This window comes from Siphateles boraxobius, unplaced genomic scaffold, assembly GCF_051911475.1.
Source record: "Siphateles boraxobius isolate OS27281-9 unplaced genomic scaffold, OSU_SipBor_1 20, whole genome shotgun sequence".
In the NCBI taxonomy this organism is placed as follows: Eukaryota; Metazoa; Chordata; class Actinopteri; order Cypriniformes; family Leuciscidae; genus Siphateles; species Siphateles boraxobius.
In genome coordinates this window covers 20,071,286-20,095,655 of record NW_027508811.1, presented here as the reverse complement: position 1 = coordinate 20,095,655, position 24,370 = coordinate 20,071,286, and the positions used below count along the sequence as shown (strand labels likewise).

Below are 24,370 nucleotides of genomic sequence, written 5' to 3'. Positions count from 1 at the left end.
TGTATTCTTTCCCACATATAAAGCTCGCCTCTGCCGGCTAGTTGGATGATAACTTTGCTTTTTTAGCTCAGGCACCTGCCTCTGGCTATCATAAGGCGAAGTTCAGCACGCACGGCGTTTTGCATGGTGTTCCCATAGCGTAAGCTACTTACGCAATAGGAGAGACCTCTCGAAAGGGAACGACTCGGTTACTAACGTAACCTCGGTTCCCTGAGAGGAGGGAACGAGTATTGCGTAAGCTGCCGTGCTTGTGCTTGGTTAGTTCGCTTCAGTCGTTTTAACCTAAAGAACTCTCATGAGGGGGCGCCCAATATATAGCTCTTGGCCACGCCCATCTTGGCGGGCTCTGACGCGCGCGGGCGCGAAGCGCGCTCATTGGTCGCGCATTCAGAGTCGCCCCGTCATTGGTTCGAGCAAGTTGCCGCAGCACAGCCAATGACCGAGCCGCCTTCGTTCATTGCTGTCAGCTGTGCAGCTGCAATGCGTTTTACATAAAGACTTCAATATTCTCGAGAAAAGGAGTTTTCCCATAGCGTAAGCTACTTACGCAATACTCGTTCCCTCCTCTCAGGGAACCGAGGTTACGTTAGTAACCGAGTCGTTTTATGTTATTTATTAATATTATGCATTTTACCGCTGTCTAATCAGGTCAGAGCCTGTAACCTCTAAAACTTTTATTTTTTATTTACACTGGAAACTTTAGAAAAAAATCATGAATAGCTACATTAATAAATGAGAAATAACATTGAACATTAATAATTGCATAAAGAAATATAACATAAAATAGATGTAAACTATATTCACAATGCTGTTGCATATACTTTCATTGTTATGTGTGTATTTTGATGTGATTAAGTGGCAGTTTCTCTCTGCAGATGATGAGCATTTTTAAATAGTAATTTAAAAGGCTAAAATGGACAGCCCTTCACAATGCTAAAAAGAAAAAGTGATAAAAAGTCATGGGACAGCTTTAATGTTTTTGAGGCTGTCCTAATAGGCTAATTGAAGACTTTGATATAATATGGTTTGCATCTGTATGAAATCAGTAACAATTTGAAAGTTACATTTATAGGCATTTTAAGAATGATATTAAGTACCTGTTGTGAGTGTGACAGTATGAGTTAGATGGTTGGGCTCAGAAAATAGGTGGCTTTGGATTTTTTGACAGTTAGATTTAAAAACAAAAAAGGTGAGATATGAGAATATGACAAATATGTAGGATGATGCATCTATATTTATATATATATATATATATATATATATATATATATATATATATATATATATATATATATATATATATATATTGCATAGTTATTTAGCTCTGGGCTGTGACGGTCTCAAAGTGGATGCTAGCGGAGCTGAAGACAGGGACAGTCTCTGGTCAGCAGTATTGTAAACAGTAGGTGGCTGTAATGCACTAGTGTAGTTATTCATCCACTGTATAAAAAAAAGGGAAAGGAGGAAAGGAAGTCGTAGCCTATATTTGATGATACGCATCGCGAGTTCCCTCGAAAGGTAACAAACATTGTACAATTTTAATCATGGTGTAGATTCTCAAGTAAAAGTATAATCTAATTGCTCATTTAATAGATTTGCTTGAAATATTTTAATGATAAAATCTTTTCAGACACCATAATAGCCTACATTAACTTTTAAGTTGTTGAACGTGCTAAAGGAGTAGATAGGAACTCAGTTTTGTGTAAAAAAAAAGAAAGAAGAAGTGTGTATTAGTACACTGTGTATTAGTAATGATAGAATTTCATCTATATTTTGCTACATGCCTGAATACTATTTTTAGTATTTGTCTCAAATGTATTTTGAAGGCTTTAGTAGTGCTAATTTAGCAAAAGTTTTCAAGCATTCATTACAAATGTTTTGAATGACCTCCTTAAGCGTGAAAGTCCCTTTAAAAGAGACGGTCCAGTTTACCTCATGACCTGGCTGATCGCTCGTCATCATGACTCTGAATATTAGTTGCTGTTGGGAAGGGTTCCTTCTGCTCTCTTTCCTCCTGAACGGTGTCAATGGACAAACAATCGGGCCGTAAGTTTTTAACAATTTCTGCTGAGGAAGGCTGTGTTTTGCCTTTTTTTAAGATAGGTCTTGATGATTTCTCGTATTTATTTAATTGATCAATACTGTGTTGCACAGTAGAAGTTTGAAGTTTGAAAGACAACTTGAGGCATGTATAAGATCATTCATAATTAATGACAGTGTATTTTTAAGGGCAATATTGTTCTGAATAAACATGAAAAGTTATTAAGTTACCAGACTGAAATTGCTCTTGTATTCTCACTTGTCATATAATTGATAATAGCATATCAACTGTATTGATTGTCACTGTTTAATTTTTTTTTTATTGTATCTAACCACTCAGGCAATATTGTATGATCATTTTCTCTGGACAGATCTTTCATGGTGACTTTTCCTGCAGTAATTGAGTCTGGATCTGAGGCCAAACTGTGTGCAAGTCTTCTCAAGCCCAATGAAAGCCTTGTCATGAACATTCATCTGGTTCATGGTAACCAGAGCACTTTAATGCTTCAGGAGAAAGCTGAGGAAGAGTTTCATCGCTGCTTTAACTTCAAGGTCTGCCATCGAAATCTGCACATGATGAATATTATCAAATATATTTCATCATAATGCATCAGATAAATACAGTATATTATTTCTTATCAGGCTCCTCTGGTCGAAGCAGAATCAGTGCAGAAAATGAAGGTCGAACTACAGGGACAAACTTTCAAGATGACTGAAGAGAGAAAAGTCATGTTCAAGCCTTACCATCCTATGACCTTTATCCAGACTGATAAACCTCTCTATATTCCGGGACAGACAGGTGAGCTTTGAATGTCTCAAACGCTAAACCTCATACACATTATACATTAAGTAAAGCATGTTATGATCATGCAGCTGATGTAGCACCATAGGTCAAAAATGACAAATGTTGCACAAATCAGAAGATGATTAAAGAAGTAGACCGTTCAATGAATGAACAAATTTGTAAACACAAAAGATGAGCAGAAGAAAAGATATGGAAAGAAGATAAGGACGGGTAGCTTTGAAATCTAACAGTAGCTTTGAAACTGTAGTGTGTGTTTAAACAATCTCACATTTAAACATATATTCTCCCTAAATACTTTAATTACAAATAACTGATAACGTAAATCACTTTATATCATTATCTATATGACTTTATTTTATATGAAATCAAGAAATACTTGATAGATCAGGGGTGTTCTTGATGAGCCACGGCAGAGTTTAATTAAATGTCAGGATCAAGTCCTTCAGGTTTATATGAAATCTACAGGTCTGTTTGTTGAAGCAGGGTTGGGACTAAACTCTGTGGCCCTCCAGGAGTTTGACACTCCTGTCATAGACCTTTACATGTGATAATAGCTGTCTGGTATAGGCCTACTTGATTCTAACTGGTCAGCTGGTGCAAACTGGTCAGACATTTTGTAAAATGACAGTTAAAACAGGCTACTGTGACAGCTAGTTGAATTTGGCTCTAAAGACATGTTCACACAGCAGCAAAATACAGTTGTCAGCCCAGCATTTGATCCTCAATATGGTTACCATCACACACAGTTTGGTCATTTACAGTGAAATAACTGACTGTAAGTGTTGTCCCTTACATAAGAGCTAAAGATGTCAAAGTGGAGTTTTTTTAAATGCATATTTCTCTTTTACAGTGAACTTCAGAGTTGTTACCATGAATACAAACTTTGCACCCCTTGATCAGCAGGTCTGATGTGTTTATCTTACATCTTTATTGCCCTCGTTTTCTTGCATTTTTTAAATACATGTTTAATAAATAAACAAAAATTGTTTTTTATTCTTTAATTGCTATTTGCTCTTTCACAGTATAGTAAAATGGTTCTTGAGGTAAGAACACAAAACCTTCTGTGCACTCAATCTTAACACTGTAGAAATTATGTTATTTGTACAATTTTTGTATTTTCAGTAGGCTAATTATACATTTCTTCATTGATAGTCAGGATATGTATAGCTGACTGTAACTACATATCTGCACTGTCTCTGGTATTAAACAGGACAGTCAGGGTAACCGGATTGGTCAATGGACAAATGTTTCTTCAACAAGGTGGATTTTGCAGCGCTCTTATGAATTAAACCCAGAAGCCCGCCAAGGCATGTACAAACTGAAGGCTTTTATTGGTGACAGGATGATCTCACATGATTTTGAGGTGAAAAAATATGGTAAGTCATTAAAACAATTAATTTGCATTGTTGCATGGGAAGAATTTCAATAATATGTTTGTATATTAATATGTAATTTGACTACTAATAACTCTAATGTCTGACTTCTAGTTTTGCCTAAGTTTGAAGTTACTGTAAAAAGCCCAAATAAAGTAAATGTTGAAGACGGAGAACTGATAATTGAGGTTTGTGGAAAGTAAGTGGTCTATTTTATTTCTTGTATTAAGCGAGCAATATGTTCTTACAATCTTGTCACAATTAAGTTACTTTGATTTAATTGTTAATTGTATTCTTTCTTTCTTTTTACTTTTTCACAGATACACTTATGGACAGCCTGTATCTGGTAAATCAAGGGTGAAAGTGTGCTGTAATAATTTGTCCTACAAGACCCATCACACCAATCCAGTGTGTATAGAGGAAACCATTGAGGTATGTGAGTTAAAACGCAGTACAAGTAATGGCACATTATTTTTCCTTCACTTCCAATTAAACCACTCTTGCTATGTTTGTGTTCATTCATTATAATTAGATAAAAAAGACAGGCTGTGCCATCCATAGCTTAGATACATCAGTTTTCTTCAACGCCACACTAAAGGATAGGCTGGAGAATTATCTTTGTGTTGAGGCAATGGTTACAGAAGAAGGAACAGGTGAGCTGCTGGATTTGGTCAGATCCCATTACCTACATCTATTGAATTTCTCATTTTTTATGTTTTTTTAATGTTTAGGTACTTTTATTTGAACAAATTTTTAATTAGGTGTTTTTACTGTTTACAGAGATCACCATGACAAAATCTGAATCTGTATCTTTCACTTATGAAATTGGTAAAGCTACATTTACTGAGCTGCCCAAAACATATGAACATGGATCAGTTATAGAAGGAAAAGTAAGTCTAAAATCAGTTTATTTGTTTGTTCAACACCATTGATATGTACAGAATCATTCATTAATTTATTCCTTCAAACTCTTATTTTCAACAGATCAAAGTCTCAAATTTCAAAGGTGCACCAATTCAAAACAAAGAGGTTTATCTTATGGAGGGTAGACCTCACACTCTGTCCCCAAAACTGCTCCTAAATCTCACCACAGACAGCGATGGACTGGCCAGCTTCTCTTTTAATACGTCCAGTCATTCTAAAAGTGATATTAATCTGATTGTAAGAGAATTTGTGTTCACTTAGTTTTCTTTTGTATTCCCTGAAGAGTTCAATTGCATGAGTTATTTCTGATCTTTGTTATCCAGGCAAGTGTCTCTCAAGAGGGCCATTATTATGGCCACAACATGCCTTACATCTCTATGGATATAAAACCAGTCCAGCTCTTCCAGCCTGCCAATCCATACACCCCAACACTAAGTGAATTGATTATAGAGAATTCTGAGCAACCATTAAAGTGTGACTCTGAGTTTACAGCCACCATCAGGTATTATTTTATTGGAGAGACGGTTGAAGACTTCAAAACGGACATTGTCTATATGGTGAGAACATGTGCAGTATATATATTATTACAGAGATGTTTTTGTTTAACAGTATTATTTTTGGCTGCACTAGTCAGTTTGTTATTAGAGTGTCATCTGTCTGTTTCAGGTCTTGTCCAGAGGTGTGATCGTTCATCATGGATATGAGAAGATAAAAGTGAAGATTTCTAATGGAGCAAGTGGCACAATGTCGTTCAAACTGTCTGTTAGTTCAGATCTGGCTCCTGTAGTGCAGATTCTGGCATACTGTGTTCTGCCGAGTGAAAATATTGTTGCTAGTAGCAAATATTTCGACATTGAAAAGTGTTTCAAAAACAAGGTATGCATTGTAGCTTCAGAAATGAGCCTCTTCTGTATTACTGACTGTATTACTAAAATAAATCCTATTTAATTTATGTCACAGGTGTCTCTGCAGTTTTCTCCTGCTGAAGCGGTTCCTGGTGAGAAAAACACTCTCCATCTCTCAGCTCAGCCTGGTTCACTGTGCGGCCTCAGTGCTGTAGATCAGAGCGTCCTGATCCTGGAGTCAGGAAAACGTCTGGATACTGACAAGGTGTAGATGCTTTAAGATTCTTTAAGATATTGATTAACTGCGTCTTCATATTGGGAATCTACAGTGTGAATCTAGTGATAACAGACTTTAGTTATTACTGCTATGATCCATCAGTGTTTAAGCTGACATCCCAATCTCAGGAGATTTAACATTAATTTTCATTCTTTTCTCACCAAAATGGAATTAAACTTTTGTTGAAAAATACATTAATTATTTAGATATACTGATAGTGTGTGAACTTGGTCCCGTCACAGGTCTTCAACTTGCTGCCCGTGCAGTCGGGGTCAGATTATCCTTATGCTGTTGAAGATGAGCTGGAGTGTCTGCATGTGAGACTCAGTCAAACTGTGCTGACAGACAACGCCTATGAATCCTTAAAGGTAACAGGTGGATTTTATGTGTGATTGGGAGAGTATATACTGCATATGTGCATGTAAATGTATAAAAATCATTCTTGATTATTCTGACAATAAAAAGTAATTTGTATTTTAATGACTTTTATTGTGGTTCATCATTATCATTTGACAGAGTGTGGGATTGAAGATGGCAACAAATTTGGTTATGGAAGTCCCTCAGTTCCTGTTATACAGAGGCTTGATGTATCACCGATACCAAGGTACTTTTAAATATAGGCACATATACTGTTATTACAATCCAAGCTGTAATATTTTAATATGTAGGTGCTTATTTTGAAATATATAAATATATATAAAAATATACACATATGTATGCTTAATTTGTGAGATTGTAAAACTCATTGTAAAACTAAATAAACTGAAACTAGTTAATAAACATATCACTTAAAACTACAAAATATATATTTTTTTCTCAGATTATGAAAGTGAGGAAACTGAGGCGATGTCTTTAGAAGGGGTTGCGTTTGATGAAACTGACATACATTCTCCAGCAGTGACGATTCGGACCGTCTTTCCAGAAACGTGGATCTGGGAACTTGCTGAAGTGGGGTATGTGAAGCGTTATCAGTACATTTAACATCATGTTTATCTTATTATTTATCTTTAATACATCATTTTCTAGGACAGAAAATACCTTGCTTTCTTTGCATATTCTGAATCCTTTTTTATCATTTGTATGCTGAATGTTGTTATTTAATAGAGGAAAAATGGCTGAGTCAGAATCAAATATGCTTTTGTTGTTATTCCTCCACAGGGACTCTGGATCAGCTCAGGTTCCTGTCACGGTTCCTGACACTATCACCTCTTGGGAGACGCAGGTCTTCTGTCTGTCCTCTGAAGGTCTGGGTCTCGCTCCTCCTGCTCAGCTGACAGTTTTCCAGCCCTTCTTCGTGGAGCTCTCTCTGCCTTACTCCATCATCCGTGGGGAGATCTTTGAGCTGAAGGCCACTGTCTTCAACTATCTGTCCAAGTGCATCATGGTGAGATATCAGACACAGTTTAATCAAATCATATTAATATGCCACTAATCATGTGTGGTTGATTGACAGGTTAAAGTGACTCCAGCTCCGTCCTCAGACTACACTCTCAAAGCCTCCTCTGATGATCAGTATTCATCCTGTCTATGTGCTAATGAAAGAAAAACCTTTAAATGGATCCTCACTCCTTCTGTTCTTGGTGAGTTTTTCAGTCTGAATCATTGTTTCTCAGAGTTTGTGTCTGTTGTCTCTTCACGTATATGTTTTGTGTTTTAGGAGTCTTGAATATTACAGTCAGTGCAGAAGCAGAGGCGTCCCAGACTGTGTGTGATAATGAGATTGTGAGCGTCCCAGAGAGAGGACGCATTGACACGGTCACACAAAGTTTGCTTGTACAGGTAAGCGCACGTCAAATTTCTCTTGGATATCATTTACCCTTTATCTTAATGCTTATGTCAGTATGATGTGTTGATGTGATTGTTTTATGCTGCAGGCGGAAGGAACTGAAAAGACAGAGACCCACAGCTGGTTACTGTGTCCAAAGGGTTAGTCTGCATATATTTCATATATTTTGGTGTACAAGCTCTGATAATGCTCGAACTCTTTTGCTTTTGTTCAGTTTTTTGGGGGACCAAGCAATTAAGCTTTTTCAATTGACTGTTACTCAAAGAATTTTGACTCGTCAATATGTTTGGCATATATACAGTCTGCAAAGACTAATTGGCTCTTTATCTTCTAAACACAAACACCATCTTCATGAAAATTAGTACACATTGCATAGTGAACATTTTTAGGACACACCGAATTTGTGGACCAATAGAGGGAGCTAAAATATACAGTAACCAAAATATACTCATGTCTTGTTCATAGGTGACAGTCTCTTAGAGGAAGTGGCTTTGACTCTCCCTAAAGATGTGATAGAGGGATCAGCCAGATCCTCTGTTTCAGTCATTGGTAACATTTACAAATACAAGCAGAAATAAGGAGATTGGGTTTGGACTTGAGACCAAATGTAGTGAGTTTGTGTATGGTTTATAGGAGACATATTGGGTCGTGCACTGAGGAATCTTCACAAATTATTAAGGATGCCGCACGGCTGTGGAGAGCAAAACATGGCTGTTCTTTCTCCCAATATTTACATTCTGCAGTATCTGGAGAACACAGATCAGCTCACCTCAGCCATCCGAGAGAGAGCCTCAGGCTTCCTGAAGAGTGGTGAGAGACATAAATCATGTCAAGGAAATACTGAGACATTTTGATACCAAATTGTGCATTTTTCAACACACCTGAATTTCATTCAGAAAAGTTGAATAATCAAACACTTTGAATCTACCCTAACAAACCGTTGAAGTGTTAACCTTTACCACACTAAACAGGATACCAGAGACAAATGAACTACAAGCATTTTGATGGATCATACAGCACATTTGGTAATGGTGATGGGAATACATGGTAAATAAATTTTCAATATTACTTTTGTTAAACAGAAAAAATATGAAGGTGATCTACTATAAACCCAAGAGTATGGTACAAAGAACACATTTAAAAATGTGTCTCAGTTCAAATTATTTGTTTTGAGATTTATGATGGATGAAACACCTGATGCATTTTTTTTTATTATATCTTCCACACCACCAGGTTGACTGCCTTTGTGCTGAGGTCTTTTGGCAGAGCACAGAAATACATATTTATTGATCCAAAAATTATTAAGAGTGCAAAGAATTGGTTGGTAAGCAGACGGGATTCAGACGGCTGTTTTATCCAACAGGGAAGCTTGTTCAACAACAGAATGAAGGTCTGTCAACTTCTATCTATCTATCTATCTATCTATCTATCTATCTATCTATCTATCTATCTATCTATCTATCTATCTATCTATCTATCTATCTATCTATCTATCTATCTATCTATCTATCTATCTATCTATCTAGCTAGCTAGCTAGATCACCATAGCAACCACCAAGAAATGGCCTAGTAACTATCTAAAAACATGGAATCTAAGACTTGTAAATGTTTATGATGAGGCTTAGTCCCAGAATTAACTGTATGCTTTAGCTGTCTTAACTAAAAGCAACTTGTACTGACATATACTGTATGTCAAAATATGTCAGTGCCATTGTTTTTCTCAAGATGCATACCAGTTATGTTTTTTCTAAGGCACATTTTAAAAAGTTAAGTGTAACAACTTACTTAAGCTGACATCAAAGTTCATCTAGATGAACTTTACTTTAGTAGTTTGAGTGTGTTGCTTTATTTTTCCTTTATTTTTCATATATTCCAGGGTGGAGTGAATGATAATGTGACCATGACTGCCTACATTATCGCATCATTGCTTGAACTGGAAACTCCAGTGAAAGTAAGTTCATCTACACACAGAATAAACTCATTGAAAAATGACACTCAGTGTCTGTTTCTCTGTTTTTGTCACAGGATCCTGTTGTCAGTAAAGGTTTGTCATGCTTGAGGTCTGTCATTGAGGATGTCAAAAACATTTACACCACTGCTCTGCTCGCCTACACTTTCAGTCTGATAAAAGACACGGACACTCGACAGGAGCTTTTCAAGAAACTGGAGGATGTTGCTATTTCAGATGGTAAGAGGTTTGTTTCTGATGACTTTCTGTTTTCTTTTATGGCTGTCCTATTTATTTTTTTATCATGCTCATTGAGTTACACATGTGTCTTTTGTTCTCAAGGATCTCATCTCCACTGGTCTCAGTCTGCATCTGCTGATGAGTCTGATTCTCTTGCAGTGGAGATCAGCTCATATGTGCTGCTAGCTGTTCTCTCTGCAGATTCAGTCACTACAGCTGATTTGGGATATGCTAACAGGATTGTCAGCTGGCTTGTGAAACAACAGAATGCCTATGGAGGATTCTCCTCCACACAGGTTACTCAAACTACTCCAATCAAACACATTATTTGTGGTGTGAATGAGTAAAAGTGACATTACTGAACACATTTATTTCCCAGGACACAGTGGTGGCTCTTCAGGCTCTGTCTTTGTACGCCACCAAAGTTTTCAGGTCTGACGGCTCCAGCACAGTAACTGTACAGTCAGCAGGAGACACTCACCACATTGATGTCAATCAGGACAACAAGTTACTGTACCAGGAGAGGCAGCTGCAGACCGTTCCAGCCAAATACAGCATTGAAGTGAAGGGCTCAACCTGTGTGTCTGTGCAGGTCTGTAGTGCGTCAAAGTCCTTATACTGTACGTTCACACCGCCGCCGGCGAGAGCGGCAAAATTCGCTCTCGCCGCCCTGCCAGCGACGCTGTGGAAAGATTCGTGGACGCTCTGATGCTCTGACGTAGATCGAACGCGTGGTCTTTTTTACAACTGTTTTTAAAGGGGCCACAAAGCAAACAAGCATGTCGATTGTTATTTTTGCAGAAAATTGATCGATGGAAAAAACTTTATAATTATAGTGACATGTTTGCTAATGAAATTAACAAATTAAAAGCCATTTGTGTGGTGTGGCTTTTGTGTTCATGGTTAAGTGCTATTATAATTTGCATTCCCGCTGAAAAACAAGCGTTCTAGCGTGAAAATATTGCCTATAAATACCAATGTTGCACGCCTTATCAAATTCAAATGATCAACCTCCTCAATTTTGCTTGGGAACTAATGTGGTTGGAACCAAAGTTTACAGGACTGCTTTCTCTGGACTCCTCTCAAACGGAGCACTTCTATATTCCGATTGGTTGCCGCCGAACCGCGTCATTGCTTATTACCATAAAGTTGACCTGACTTCAACTCTCCTCGCCGCTCTCACCGTCCAAGACGCGCCGTGCCGCTCTCGCCGGAGCTCGCCGCCGCTTCTCGACTTCCGGCCACTTTGACGCTCTCGCCGGCGGCGGTGTGAACGCACAGTTAGGCAAGTCATGCCACTCGTCCGCCATCTTGGCAACGCCTCCAGGACTAACAAGACCAGGCTCCTATCTAAATGAATGGGCAGAGAGTCAGAATTGCACTTTCACTGGTCATCGGGACATAAAAACTGCATGTATAGAAACAGCAGTAAAATATGATAAAAATTGCTGAAAAAGTTTGATGACTTTGCCCCAAAATAAGGTTTAAAACGCCTTTCCCCCCACAGGTTATACTTTTACTACGCATGCGCAAGGGTTCCGGGAAAGGGTTCTCTAGATTCCGGGAGATTTTAACTAATTTGCGGGCATCAGGGATCCGCTATCAATATGCGGTAGACTCTTGGGATGTCTGATATTTAAACAACGCACACATACACTGCATACCAAATCTGCCGCCATTTTCATACAGTAACGTATTTTCCCCTGTCGCAAACCTTAACTATGCATATGCGTCAGTGGAACCAGACGATAGGCTTAAATGTTTCCCGGCTTGACTGTTAAAAGCAGACGATTGGCTTTCCAGCGGGAGGGGCAGAACATGTGCATACAACCGCCATCTTTGGTGTTACGGGTTTTCCCTATATATCGTCGCTGTCCGATGAAAACCGCGTATGTCCATTTTGCCGATTTTGAGATTTTTCGACGGATAGAATGTCCAGGTTCATTTCCGTATACAGGATGCGTCACATTATCTAAATGACCAATGAAAAGTTGTGAAATCATGTCATCTGATTTTCACGAATCAATATGATACGTGTCAAAGCTGGTGTCAACACACTGGTGATTTGGTGTCAAAGCTGTCAATCACGCCGCGTATCTCCCACCCTGTGGAGGCATCTTGCCGGTCTCGTGTAGTTTCATCTTAAGCGTCTCTGGAAGCTCAGCATTGGATAGCCAAATAACACTGTGAGGTAAAGTATCAGCAAACATTTGTTTTTGACAACTGTTCTCAAGTTTATTATATATTCACAAAATTACGGTAGGACTGTGCAAACAAAGTATCAGTCTAGCATTGCCATGTCAGTGTATTGATTCATTGTCCCTTCATAGTTTGCAAGAGACATTTAATAAACTGAGACGTAGGCTATTTAATAAACTGAGCGTATTTAATAAACTGAGACGTAGGCTATTTAATAAACTGAGCGTAGCTTATTCATCTGTCAATATGAAACGCAATTTGGTCATTCTAATTAATGATCGGAAGAACGCGTATCGACCACCGTTACTGTAAAATATGCACGTATGTCCATTTAAACTCGATTTTTGTCAAATGTGGATTATATCATTACACTGGCAAGAATATGGTTACATTTAAAGATGCCGTACCAAATATGCAACGCTACGTTTCAACTGCTTTTGAAATTACGGTGTTTTTTTCACTTCCTGAAAAGTAACCGTTTTGGACATACGTGAGTTTCATAGGGCAGCGACGATATGTCACATGACTGTCCTGTCTTGTGTTGCACATGGGTGTTTTTTTATTTTGGGCCATGTGCTCTTGTCCTTGTCTGATCCCTCCCCCTCATTACCTGATTATTGTTTGAGTTCTTCCACCTGTCCCCTCTTGATTTGTTCCCTTCTTAAGTCTCCTCTTGTTTGCAGTCTTTGTCGGATCGTTGTTTAATGTTTCCCGTTCCCTGTGATATTTTACCCGTTCAGTTTTTTTTATTGTTTTATTTCATTCAGTGTGTTTTTCCCCCTCGTGGGTTTGCTTTGTGTTTGTTTCTATTTTTAATAAAGATCGCTTCTCCTGCACTTGAGTCCTCACACCTTTTTGCATCGTGCCTTGCATGTTTCGTGACATAACGAACCGACCGAATGAGGACTCTGCGGAGAAGAGGGGCCAAGTCAGAGACTGTTCACGTTGCGTCTGCCCAGTCAGAGACTGTTCACGTCACGTCTGCCCAGCGAGAGACTGTTCACGTCATGTCTGCCCAGCGAGAGACTGTTCACGTCACGTCTGCCCAGCGAGAGACTGTTCACGTCACGTCTGCCCAGCGAGAGACTGTTCACGTCACGTCTGCCCAGCAAGAGACTGTTCACGTCACATCTGCCCAGCGAGCGGCTGTTCACGTCACGTCTGCCCAGCGAGAGACTGTTCACGTCACGTCTTCCCAGCGAGAGACTGTTCACGCTCCGTTTGCCCAGTCAGAAACTGTGCACGTCCCGTCTACCCAGTCTGAGACAGATCAGGAAATGCCCATTCGTGTGGCCGCCAAGGCACTTATGGACTATTTGGAACGTCTGGCTCGTATCCTGGACATGCCGGTATCTGCTATTCCCGAGCCGGAGCCAGTGTCTGTCGTTCCCGAGCCGGAACCAATGTTTGCCGTTCCAGGTTCGGAGTCTGTTCCTGAGCCGGGGCCTGTTCCTGAGCCGGAGTCAAGGCCAGTGCCTGTTCCAGAGCCGGAGCCAGTGCCAGTGCCTGTTCCAGAGCCGGAGCCAGTGCCAGTGCCTGTTCCAGAGCCGGAGCCAGTGCCTGTTCCAGAGCCGGAGCCAGTGCCTGTTCCAGAGCCGGAGCCAGTGCCTGTTCCAGAATCGGATCTAGCGTCTGTTTCTGTGTTTGTGTCTGTCCTAGTGGCCGTTGCTGTTCTGGTGGCTGTTCCTGAACCAGAGCCTGTTCCTGAGCCGGTGCCAGTGTCTGCTCCAGAGCCGGAGCCAGTGCCAGTGTATGCTCCAGAGCCAGAGCCAATGCCGGTGTCTGTTCCTGAGCCCTGGCCGCCCGATGGACTGTCTGCTTCGCCCTGGCCGCCCGATGGACTGTCTGCTTCGCCCTGGCCGCCCGATGGACTGTCTGCTTCGCCCTGGCCGCCCGATGGACTGTCTGCTTCGCCCTGGCCGCCCGATGGACTGTCTGCTTCGCCCTGGCTGCCTGATGGACTGTCTGCTTTGCCCTGGCCTCCCAGGACTAATCGTTCTGTTCCTCTCATCCCGCCTTGGTCTGTCCCTCCCGTTCCGCCCTGGTCTGTTGGAGCGTCTGGTAGCCGCTCCGTAGGGAGGGGGTAATGTCAAATGCCTGTCCTGTCTTGTGTTGCACATGGGTTTTTTGTTATTTTGGGCCATGTGCTCTTGTCCTTGTCTGGTCCCTCCCCCTCGTTACCTGATTATTGTTTGAGTTCTTCCACCTGTCCCCTCTTGATTTGTTCCCTTCTTAAGTCTCCTCTTGTTTGCAGTCTTTGTCGGATCGTTGTTTAATGTCTCCCGTTCCCTGTGATATTCTACCCGTTCAGGTTTTGTTATTGTTTTATTTCATTCAGTTTGCTTTGTGTTTGTTTCTTTTTGTAATAAAGATCGCTTCTCCTGCACTTGTCACGGGTGGTGTATGGCAGGAAGCACGAGGAGACGAGGAATTCAAATAAACAATAAACTTTACTATAAATCAAAACAACAAACAGGTACAGAACGGCAGACAGAGCGGATGCAAACACCAGTTAACATAGACGAGAACCGACCAAGACAGACTGAACAGAAGAAACTAAATACTGAGACAAATGAACCATAATGATGTGAAGACAGGTGACACAGATGATGATAACGAGGAACAGGCTGGTAAGTGAGGGAGTGAGTTCAGGTGTGGAGACAAGGAGGATTCTGGGAAGTGTAGTGCAGACAAGGACAGACAGGTGCAGACGAGGACTGTGACATTACTCCCCCCTCCCGGTAGGCGTGACCTCACGCCTTAAAACAGGGGTGGGAGGGTGGGCATCCTGGAGTCTGTAACGGGAAGGCGGACCGGGTGCAGGAGGATGGACTCCAGGATGGACAAGGCGGCCATGGCGGAGCAGGACGTGGGCGTGGCCATGGCGGAGCAGGACGTGGGCGTGGCCATGGCGGAGCAGGACGTGGGCATGGCCATGGCGGAGCAGGACTTGGGCGTGGCCAGGGCGGAACAGGACGTGGGCGTGGCTGAGCAGACGAAACCTCGGGCGTCCAGGCTGGAGCTGTCGGACCCTCGGGCATCCAGGGCGGTGGGGACCCTTCGGGCGGCCATGGCGGTGCGGACCCTTCGGGCGGCCATGGCGGTGAGGACCCTTCGGGCGGCCATGGCGGTGAGGACCCTTCGGGCGGCCATGGCGGTGAGGACCCTTCGGGCGGCCACGGCGAGGGCCTATGGCCCCCCCCAAAAAAATTAAAGGGGAGAGTGACAGAATCATTACCAGTCTCTGGGCTGGACGGAACCAGCGGTGAAGGGGTCTCTGGGCTGGACGGGACCAGCGGTGAAGGGGTCTCTGGGCTGGACGGGACCAGTGGCAAAGGGGTCTCTGGGCTGGACGGGACCAGCGGCGAAGGAAGCTCAGGGCTGGACTGGACCAGCGGCAAAGGAAGCTCAGGGCTGGACTGGACCAGCGGCAAAGGAAGCTCAGGGCTGGACGGGACCAGCGGCGAAGGAAGCTCAGGGCTGGACGGGACCAGCGGCGAAGGAAGCTCAGGGCTGGACGGGACCAGCGGCGAAGGAAGCTCAGGGCTGGACGGGACCAGCGGCGAAGGAAGCTCAGGGCTGGACGGGACCAGCGGCGAAGGAAGCTCAGGGCTGGACGGGACCAGCACATCATGGGACTCGGAACTGTCCGGGGCCAGCACATCATGGGACTCGGAACTGGACGGGGCCAGCACATCATGGGACTCGGAACTGGACGGGGCCAGCACATCATGGGACTCGGAACTGGACGGGGCCAGCACATCATGGGACTCGGAACTGGACTCATGGGCCAGAGCTGATGTGCGTGCCGCCCACACACACAGAACAGCCACAATCAGTACCGTGTCCTCATGAGCAGATCCAAGTGCGGCGTATTCAGTCTCTGGCGGGCAGGCGATTGGCTCCGGTTCTGGCAAACAGGCGACGGGCTCAGGCTCTTGCTTGAAGACTGGTTCAGGCTCTTGCTCGAAGACTGGCTCTGGCTCTTGCTCGAAGACTGGCTCTGGCTCTTGCTCGAAGACTGGCTCTGGCTCTTGCTCGAAGACTGGCTCTGGCTCTTGCTCGAAGACTGGCTCTGGCTCTTGCTCGAAGACTGGCTCTGGCTCTTGCTCGAAGACTGGCTCTGGCTCTTGCTCGAAGACTGGCTCTGGCTCTTGCTCGAAGACTGGCTCTGGCTCTTGCTCGACAGGGCGGATGAGATGAGGATTGGGCTGGACGCAGAGATGTTGATACTGAAAAAGTCTAGACCCATATCCTCCCCTGTGACCTCCACGGTTCCCACGGAACACAGCTTGGCGGGTTCCCACAAAGGCTTGTTTCCAGATCTCCATCTTCCTTTTTTCCTTTCTTTGTGGTCGGTTCTTCTGTCACGGGTGGTGTATGGCAGGAAGCACGAGGAGACGAGGAATTCAAATAAACAATAAACTTTACTATAAATCAAAACAACAAACAGGTACAGACAGGCAGACAGAGCGGATGCAAACACCAGTTAACATAGACGAGAACCGACCAAGTCAGACTGAACAGAAGAAACTAAATACTGAGACAAATGAACCATAATGATGTGAAGACAGGTGACACAGATGATGATAACGAGGAACAGGCTGGTAAGTGAGGGAGTGAGTTCAGGTGTGGAGACAAGGAGGATTCTGGGAAGTGTAGTGCAGACAAGGACAGACAGGTGCAGACGAGGACTGTGACACACTTGAGTCCTCACACCTTTTTGCATCGGTCCTTGCACGTTTCGTGACAATATAGTTGTATTGAGGATTGAGTAAGTGGCATGTCTCTATGTAAATTGTCTCTGAGTGCGTTCAGCTTCATTTACTCACACTCTCTTTCTCTCTTAGCATTGTGGTTATTCTGCTGTGAAATGAATTATGAATATGTTTGTGTTGACTCTCTCAGATGGCTCAATTCTACAACATTCCCACTCCTACTGAAGCTAAAACTTTGAGCATTGACGCTAAGATTGAGGGAGATTGCAAAACATTGGGACAAAATTTCATTTTGAACTTCACTGTCAAGTAAGAATTTTTATTCAAGTCATAAGAAGCTGGTTGAAGCATTAATGTTACAAGGTTATAACTTAAGATTAACTAACAAATAAGTCTGAATATTTTTAACATTTTAATACAAACAAAAGCAATATAAACTGAAAAGGCGTATCTCGGTTGTTAAAACTGCAACACTAAACACTAACTTGAGAAACACATTATGAGTAATTTGAGTGATAAACTGCATGTCTTGTTAATTATACTGGCTTTTGTTCTCGCTTATTTATAAAGTTATATGAGGCATTTAAGATCCAAACCTTTTCATTTGCTCTTTTACAGATACGATGATCTACAGGAAAGGACAAACATGGTCATTGTGGATATTAAACTCTTATCTGGATTCACAGCTGATACATCAATGGTGCATTTGAGTGATTCATAACAAAATGTGTAAAATTTCTAGAATTCTCTATATTGAAATTAACCAGCACTTTTCCCCCACAGCTTGGAACTTCTTCCGGAACATACGTACCACTTGTGGAACGGGTTGATTCTAAAGATGATCATGTCATTGTGTATTTGAAGGAGGTGAGAAAACAGCAACATTCATATTATTCTAAATCATTACGTCAATCCATAAACCTATATATTGTGTTTGTTTCTTCCTGCAGATCCCACAAAATATTCCAATGAATTACCAGATACAAATAAAACGGGTTCTTCCAGTGAAGAATCTCAAGCCAGCTGTGGTCAAAGTGTACGATTACTACCAAAAAAGTAAGATTTAATATCCAAGTGTTGAATGTTTTGAACATGTGATGCACATTGTTTCAAATTCAGGTTTCCATTGTTGTATGAATGTGAACATCTTTCTTTTCTTTCAGGTGATCAGTCAGAGGCCGAGTACTCCTTTCACTGTGAATGAAGCTGCTGAAGTGAATCAGCTCATAGTTCAACTTGGATAAAAATGTTTGAACACTAATGCTTAATATTATAATGTTTATTCTTTATTCAGTGCAAAATTATTTCCAATATCATCCCAAATTATAACAACCCCCCAAATTCTCATCAGTTTTTGGACACGTCTCTTGAGAGCATGACTGTTCAATTTACAATGCATATGATTAACAAAAGTGATGAAAACAAGTTATGGTGAGCTGGTTGAATTGTATGTGTAGTAGCTACATGCCCTGGCAACATTTCAGAATCAGACAAGATATTTTATGATTGTATCTTGGGATTACTTTTTATCTGGTCTCAGCTCTGCTTCAGTTTTCTTGTCTTGTAAGAGGGTTATTTATGATCATTAAAGGTCCTCATGCTGTAGAATATTTATTTTATCCTGCATTAACTGAACAGCATCAACAAACAACTAAATTATGAAAAATATGAAAAAATAACAAATCCCCTTACCTAAAGTCATTGAGAGGTCAGAAACTTCAAACCATCACAGCCAGGTAATCAGGAAAAAACAGACTATTATTCTTAAAAAACAGAATAACTCACAATAACATATAGGAAAGTTTGCCAAACTTTGTGCTTTTGCAGGCACACCTGTCTGTGTGTCGCACCTGCCGATCTGCATATCCATACAATGTTACAAAACATGTTACTAACATTATAAGTGATCCCAGGCAGAAAAACGTCTCAGGTTATGACTGTAACCCTAGTTCCCTGAGTAGGGAACGAGATGATGTGTCGATGACGCTTTGGGAACGCCCCTGCGTGATTGCGTCTGAAGCACGTGTCAACTAGTCCAATGGCCAGAATGAGCGTCACGGGCGGGTGACGGCATGACCAGGAAAGGATAAAAGCACATCTGATTTAGAACCGCGCTAGCTTCGAAAAATGCCGAAGCAAGTTGATCACAGGGATGTAGGAAGTATGGCAAAGTGACGCATCGTCTCGTTCCCTACTCAGGGAACTAGGGTTACAGTCGTAACCTGAGACGTTCCCTTTCGAGGGACACTTTGGGTACGAGAATGCCCGAACGCCATACAGCCAAGAACCTGTCGTGTTAAACTGTCATGACATGAGAACTCTGGCCCCCGGGGTATCCATGTCTAGGTCATAAAATCTGACAAACGTAAGCGGGGAAGACCAGCCAGTTGCATCACAAACTTCTTGAATGGACACCCCAGAAAGTAGGGCCTTGGAGGGCACCATACCCCTAGTGGAATGGGCTCTTGTGGCAAAGGGTGAAGACTGGCCCAGAAACTGATATGCAAGAGAGATAGCCTCGACTATCCACTTGCTAACTGTCTACTTGGATGCAGGAAGGCCTTTCTTAGGGGGCCTAAAGCGCACCAATAATTGATCAGACTTTCTCCACTTGTCAGATCTGTGAACATAAGTATCCAGTGCTCTGACTGGACAGATGAGGTTCAGTTTCTCCTGGTCTAAATCCTTGAAGGGAGGAGGACAGAAGACCTGCAGTACAATAGGCCATGGTACATTGATTGGAACCTTAGGTACTTAACCGTGTTTAAGATAGAGGAACGTTTTGATCATCTCGGGTGCAAACTCAAGGCATGAAGGAGATACCGACAGGGCCTGGAGATCTCCTACTCTTTTTAGTGAGGAAATGGCAAGAAGGAAAACAGTTCTGAGGGTCAGAAATTTTTCTGAAACAGACTCGAGAGGCTCAAAGGGAGCGACAGATAGACCTTCTAGAACAAGAGCCAGATCCCATGCTGGAATTCTGGTACGAACTGCAGGCCTCAGCCTCAGGGTGCCACGAAGGAAACGTATAATGACAGGATCTCTTCCATTAGATAAACCCCCCAAGGGGGCATGGTAAGCAGCAATAGCCGCAACATAGACCTCCTGGAAGGAGATAACCCTGAAGCAAAATGATCTTGCAGGAACTCAAGTATTGAACCCACAGTGCAATTAACTGGATCCCATTTTCGTAGTTAACACCAAGAGATAAAAACTCTCCATTTCAGGGCATATAGTTTCCTTGTGGACAGAGCTCTGGAGTTTAGTATGTTCTATGAGCTGGCGTTTCTTTTTCCCCCATTTCGATGCTCAGCAAATCTAGTTCCTCGGAACTAGACAGCTAAAGCACCTGTGCTTCTTCCGGAGCAGAAGGAACCGCAGGACGGGCTTCCAACTCCAGAGAGAGAAAACTGGATCAAGAGGGTAAAGGCTAAGAAATAGTGGGGCCCGTCTCAAACCCCGACGTGAGATCCATTTGAGATCCCCACATCAAGAGCTCACGTGCTGCCTCTGCAGCAGCGGGGTCCGAGCCACAGGGAATGCTCACTTGAACACCCTCCTCGAAGAGTGACAAGCGAGAGCGGAGCGTGCGAAGTGGCAGCCTCTCACAATGCTCACAATCAGCCCCCTCGAAGGCTGACAGAGCATGCTCCGCTCTCAAACACATCGAGAAGGGTATTCCTGCACAACCGGAGGCTGCAGTTTCAGGACCCCAGTTCTAGGACCGCAGTTCCAGGACCCTATTTTTTTGTGACAAAACCACCTACCGAACTCGATCACCAAAAACACTAATTTAACCCCTTTCGCAGCAAAGATAACAGACAGCCCCAGATTATTGTTGTTCAACATTCATTACTCGTTAATACATCACACTCTTATATGATCTAGACAAACTGAGCATCATTAGAAAGATTTAAGAATCCAGCTTCGTTATTTTGAATAGAAATCATCACTCATAAAGCAGTCATTCCTGTCTTCTCCGGTTTATTTATGTTCGCATACATGCAATATAGGCTACATCATCCGTCAGTGATGTCCAATGGTGCGCATATTTAGAGAAATAATGATTTATCATCACAGGTTTGTAAAATATTTTGTCAAACATAATAACATTTCTATTCATTTTCCATTGAATTATGCGATCTGAAGAACTCAAAAAGCGAACACAGCTAGCAGTCCAAGGGGGTAATCCATCAGCCGGAAACTGAAGCCTCGTGGGAGCCGCCATTGTAGCAGAACTTCACCTGCTGTATGACCTGCTGTTAGCATTCCATTGACTCCCATTCATTTTGGCGTCACTTTGACAGTGAATAACTTTACATCTGAGGCGTCCAAAGACTTCATTTGTCCATTATTTATTTCTAAAGAAACACGACAATGTATAAAAGGCTCCATTATTTTGTATCTTAAGTTATGGGCTCGTAGAAGCTGTTTTTGTAAAAATAAGCTCAGCGCTCTCTCATTCGCTGTACACAGCTGTCAATCATCTCACGTGGTTCAACGTGACCATAATCCTGCCCTTCTGCCTGATGCGGTCCTGTGTATACTTCCTCATTCTAACCTCCGTGATAACAAAGCTAAAAACGCATCTCTTCACCTGAAACAAGAAGCTAATAAATGTACGATTTCGAGTATATGTGGTTTGTGTGTGATTTTCGTGCGATTTGGGGTATTTTCATATGAATAAAGAATGTTTACAGTATACATGCTAAGCAAGGTGTAGCCATTAGCTGCATAAAAAATGCTAAATATAACATATTTAAACGTTTTTATTTTATTTTATTAAAACCATTTTAAACCGCGACCGGAATATGATACAAATACTCGATGGTGGTTTAAAGTGAGCTTTAAGTAAAAGTGTAATATTAATCTTTTAAATTGTGTCATGTAGCTTGTTGGTACTTGTTGCTCTAATCCACCTGCTGCAGGAGCTTTTCTATTCTATAATCTTATTTGTTAAAAGAATTCACATAAGGTCCCAAGAATAGTTTATTATTTTTTTATAGGTGGAGAGGTGGATCTTGATACTCACCTGGGTCCTGAAACTGCAGCTACCGCTGTATCATCCAATTCGGTAGGTGGCGCTGTTACAAAAAACTAGGGTCCTGGAACTGCGGTCCTAGAACTGGGGTCCTGACTCCTGAAACTGCAGCCTCCGGTTGTGCAGGATTACAGTAATTTCAGGAACAGCTGCGAGAGAACGTGCTTGAGTTGCCTCTCTCTCTCTCTCTTTCTTATATCTCTCTTTCTTTTTTCTTTCTTTTTCTCTTTCTCTGTTCTTTCTTTCTCTCTCTCTCTTTCTTTCTATCTCTCTCTTTCTTTTTTCTTTCTTTCTTTTTCTCTCTCTCTTTCTTTCTCTCTTTATATCTCTTTCTCTTTTTTCTTTCTGTCAGTCTTTCTTTTTTCTCTCTCTCTCTCTTTCTTTCTTTCATGTTAGTTGTCCATATTTGTGAGAGACGATGTAACAAGATGGACGTCCCATACAGTACACACAACTTGTATCAAACCAGTTTACTGTAGCATTTTGGAGATATGTCACTTTAATTGACTTCAGAGGTGTATAAAGACCTAATTTCTAAGAAGTAGAAAAAACTAATAGTCAGGTTTAATACAGGACGTCCCATATAGTATACAAACCTCATATCAAACCATTTTACTGTAGCATTTTGGAGATATGTCACATTAATCGAATTCAGAGGTGTATAAATATCTAATTTCTAATAAGTAGAAAATAACATTGGTCAGATTTAATACAGGATGTCCCGTACACTATGCATACCTCATATCAAAACATTTTAGCAGTTTGGAGATATGTCACATTAAGTGACTTAAGAGGTGTATGAATACCTAATTTCAAATAAGTAGAAAAAAATAATGGTCAGGTTTAATACAGGACGTCCCGTACACTATACAAACCTCATATGAATCCATTTTACTGTAGCATTTTGGAGATATGTCACTTTAATTGACTTTAGAGGTGTATAAATAACTAATTTCAAATAAGTAGAAAAAACAATGGTCAGTTTTAATACAGGACGTCCCATACAGTACACACACCTCGTATCAAATTATTTTACTCTAGCATTTTGGAGATATGTCACTTTGACTTAAGAGTTTTATAAATTCTCAATTTCTAATAAGTAAAAAAAACAACGGTCAGGTTTAATACAGGACATCCCATACAATATGCACACCTCGTATCAAACCAGTTTGCTGAAGCATTTTGGAGATATGTCACATAAATCGACTTAAGAGGTGTATAAAGACCTCATTTCTCATAAGTCAAAAAAAATAATGGTCAGGTTTAATACAGGACATCCCATACAGTATACACACCTCATATGAATCCATTTTACTGAAGCATTTTGAAGATATGTCACTTTAATTTAATTAAGAGGTGTATAAAGACCTAATTTCTCATAAGTAGAAAAAATAATGGTCAAGTTTAATACAGGACGTCCCATACAGTATACACACCTCATATGAATCCATTTTACTGAAGTATTTTGGAGATATGTCACTTTAATTGACCTTAGAGGTCAATGAAGACCTAATTTCTAATAAGTAGAAAAGAACAATGGTCAGGAATATTAAACCTGACCATTGTTTTTTTCTACTTATTAGAAATTAGGTCTTTATACACCTCTGAAGTCACTTAATATGACATATCTCCAAAATGCTACAGTAAAATTGATTCATATGAGGTGTGTATAGTGTAGGCCACGGGACGTCCTTTATTAAACCCGACCATTGTATTTTTCTACTTATTAGAAATGGTCTTTGTACACCTCTAAAATCACTTAATGTGACAGAGAGAAAGAGAGAGAGAAAAAGAAAGAAAGAAAGAGAGAGATGGAAAGAAATAGAGATAGAAAGAAAGAGAGAGAGAGAGAGAGAGAGAGAGAGAGAGAGAGAGAGAGAGAGAGAGAGAGAGAGCTCAAGCACGTTCTCTCTTGCATCTGTTCCTGAAATTACCGTACTCATAGTAATAGGCGCACACGCCCCTTTTTGGCGGCTGGCCTGACCGCAGTGCGGAGCTGTATATATATATATATATATATATATACAAAAATGTAGGATATATATCGTGACAGACAACAATAAATAAGACAATAAGACAGACAGTTTGTAACACAGAGCGCTTGCTGAGGCACAGAAGCTATCGCGGTTCTAAACCGGATGTGGTTTTATCATTTCCTGGTCATGACGTCACCT

At 41.5% G+C, this 24,370-nt stretch overlaps 1 protein-coding gene across 1 annotated transcript; it reads left to right on the top strand.

Moving 5' to 3' along the window:
* Positions 1–1,392: 1,392 nt before the first annotated feature.
* Positions 1,393–18,765, top strand: LOC143745295 (alpha-2-macroglobulin-like). Its single transcript, XM_077237333.1, has 35 exons — positions 1,393–1,518; positions 1,897–2,046; positions 2,412–2,592; positions 2,683–2,839; positions 3,696–3,748; positions 3,868–3,888; positions 4,056–4,221; positions 4,333–4,417; positions 4,539–4,650; positions 4,751–4,871; positions 4,999–5,108; positions 5,203–5,379; positions 5,466–5,699; positions 5,809–6,018; positions 6,103–6,252; positions 6,507–6,632; positions 6,781–6,868; positions 7,085–7,217; positions 7,423–7,648; positions 7,718–7,844; positions 7,922–8,043; positions 8,139–8,190; positions 8,516–8,599; positions 8,684–8,860; positions 9,022–9,097; positions 9,284–9,440; positions 9,927–10,001; positions 10,076–10,238; positions 10,341–10,534; positions 10,618–10,830; positions 17,346–17,464; positions 17,774–17,855; positions 17,939–18,022; positions 18,106–18,211; positions 18,319–18,765. The coding sequence occupies exons 2-35, from the start codon at positions 1,961–1,963 to the stop codon at positions 18,357–18,359; spliced, it is 4,308 nt and encodes a 1,435-aa protein (XP_077093448.1). The 5' UTR covers positions 1,393–1,518; positions 1,897–1,960; the 3' UTR covers positions 18,360–18,765.
* The last annotated feature ends 5,605 nt before the right edge of the window (positions 18,766–24,370 follow it).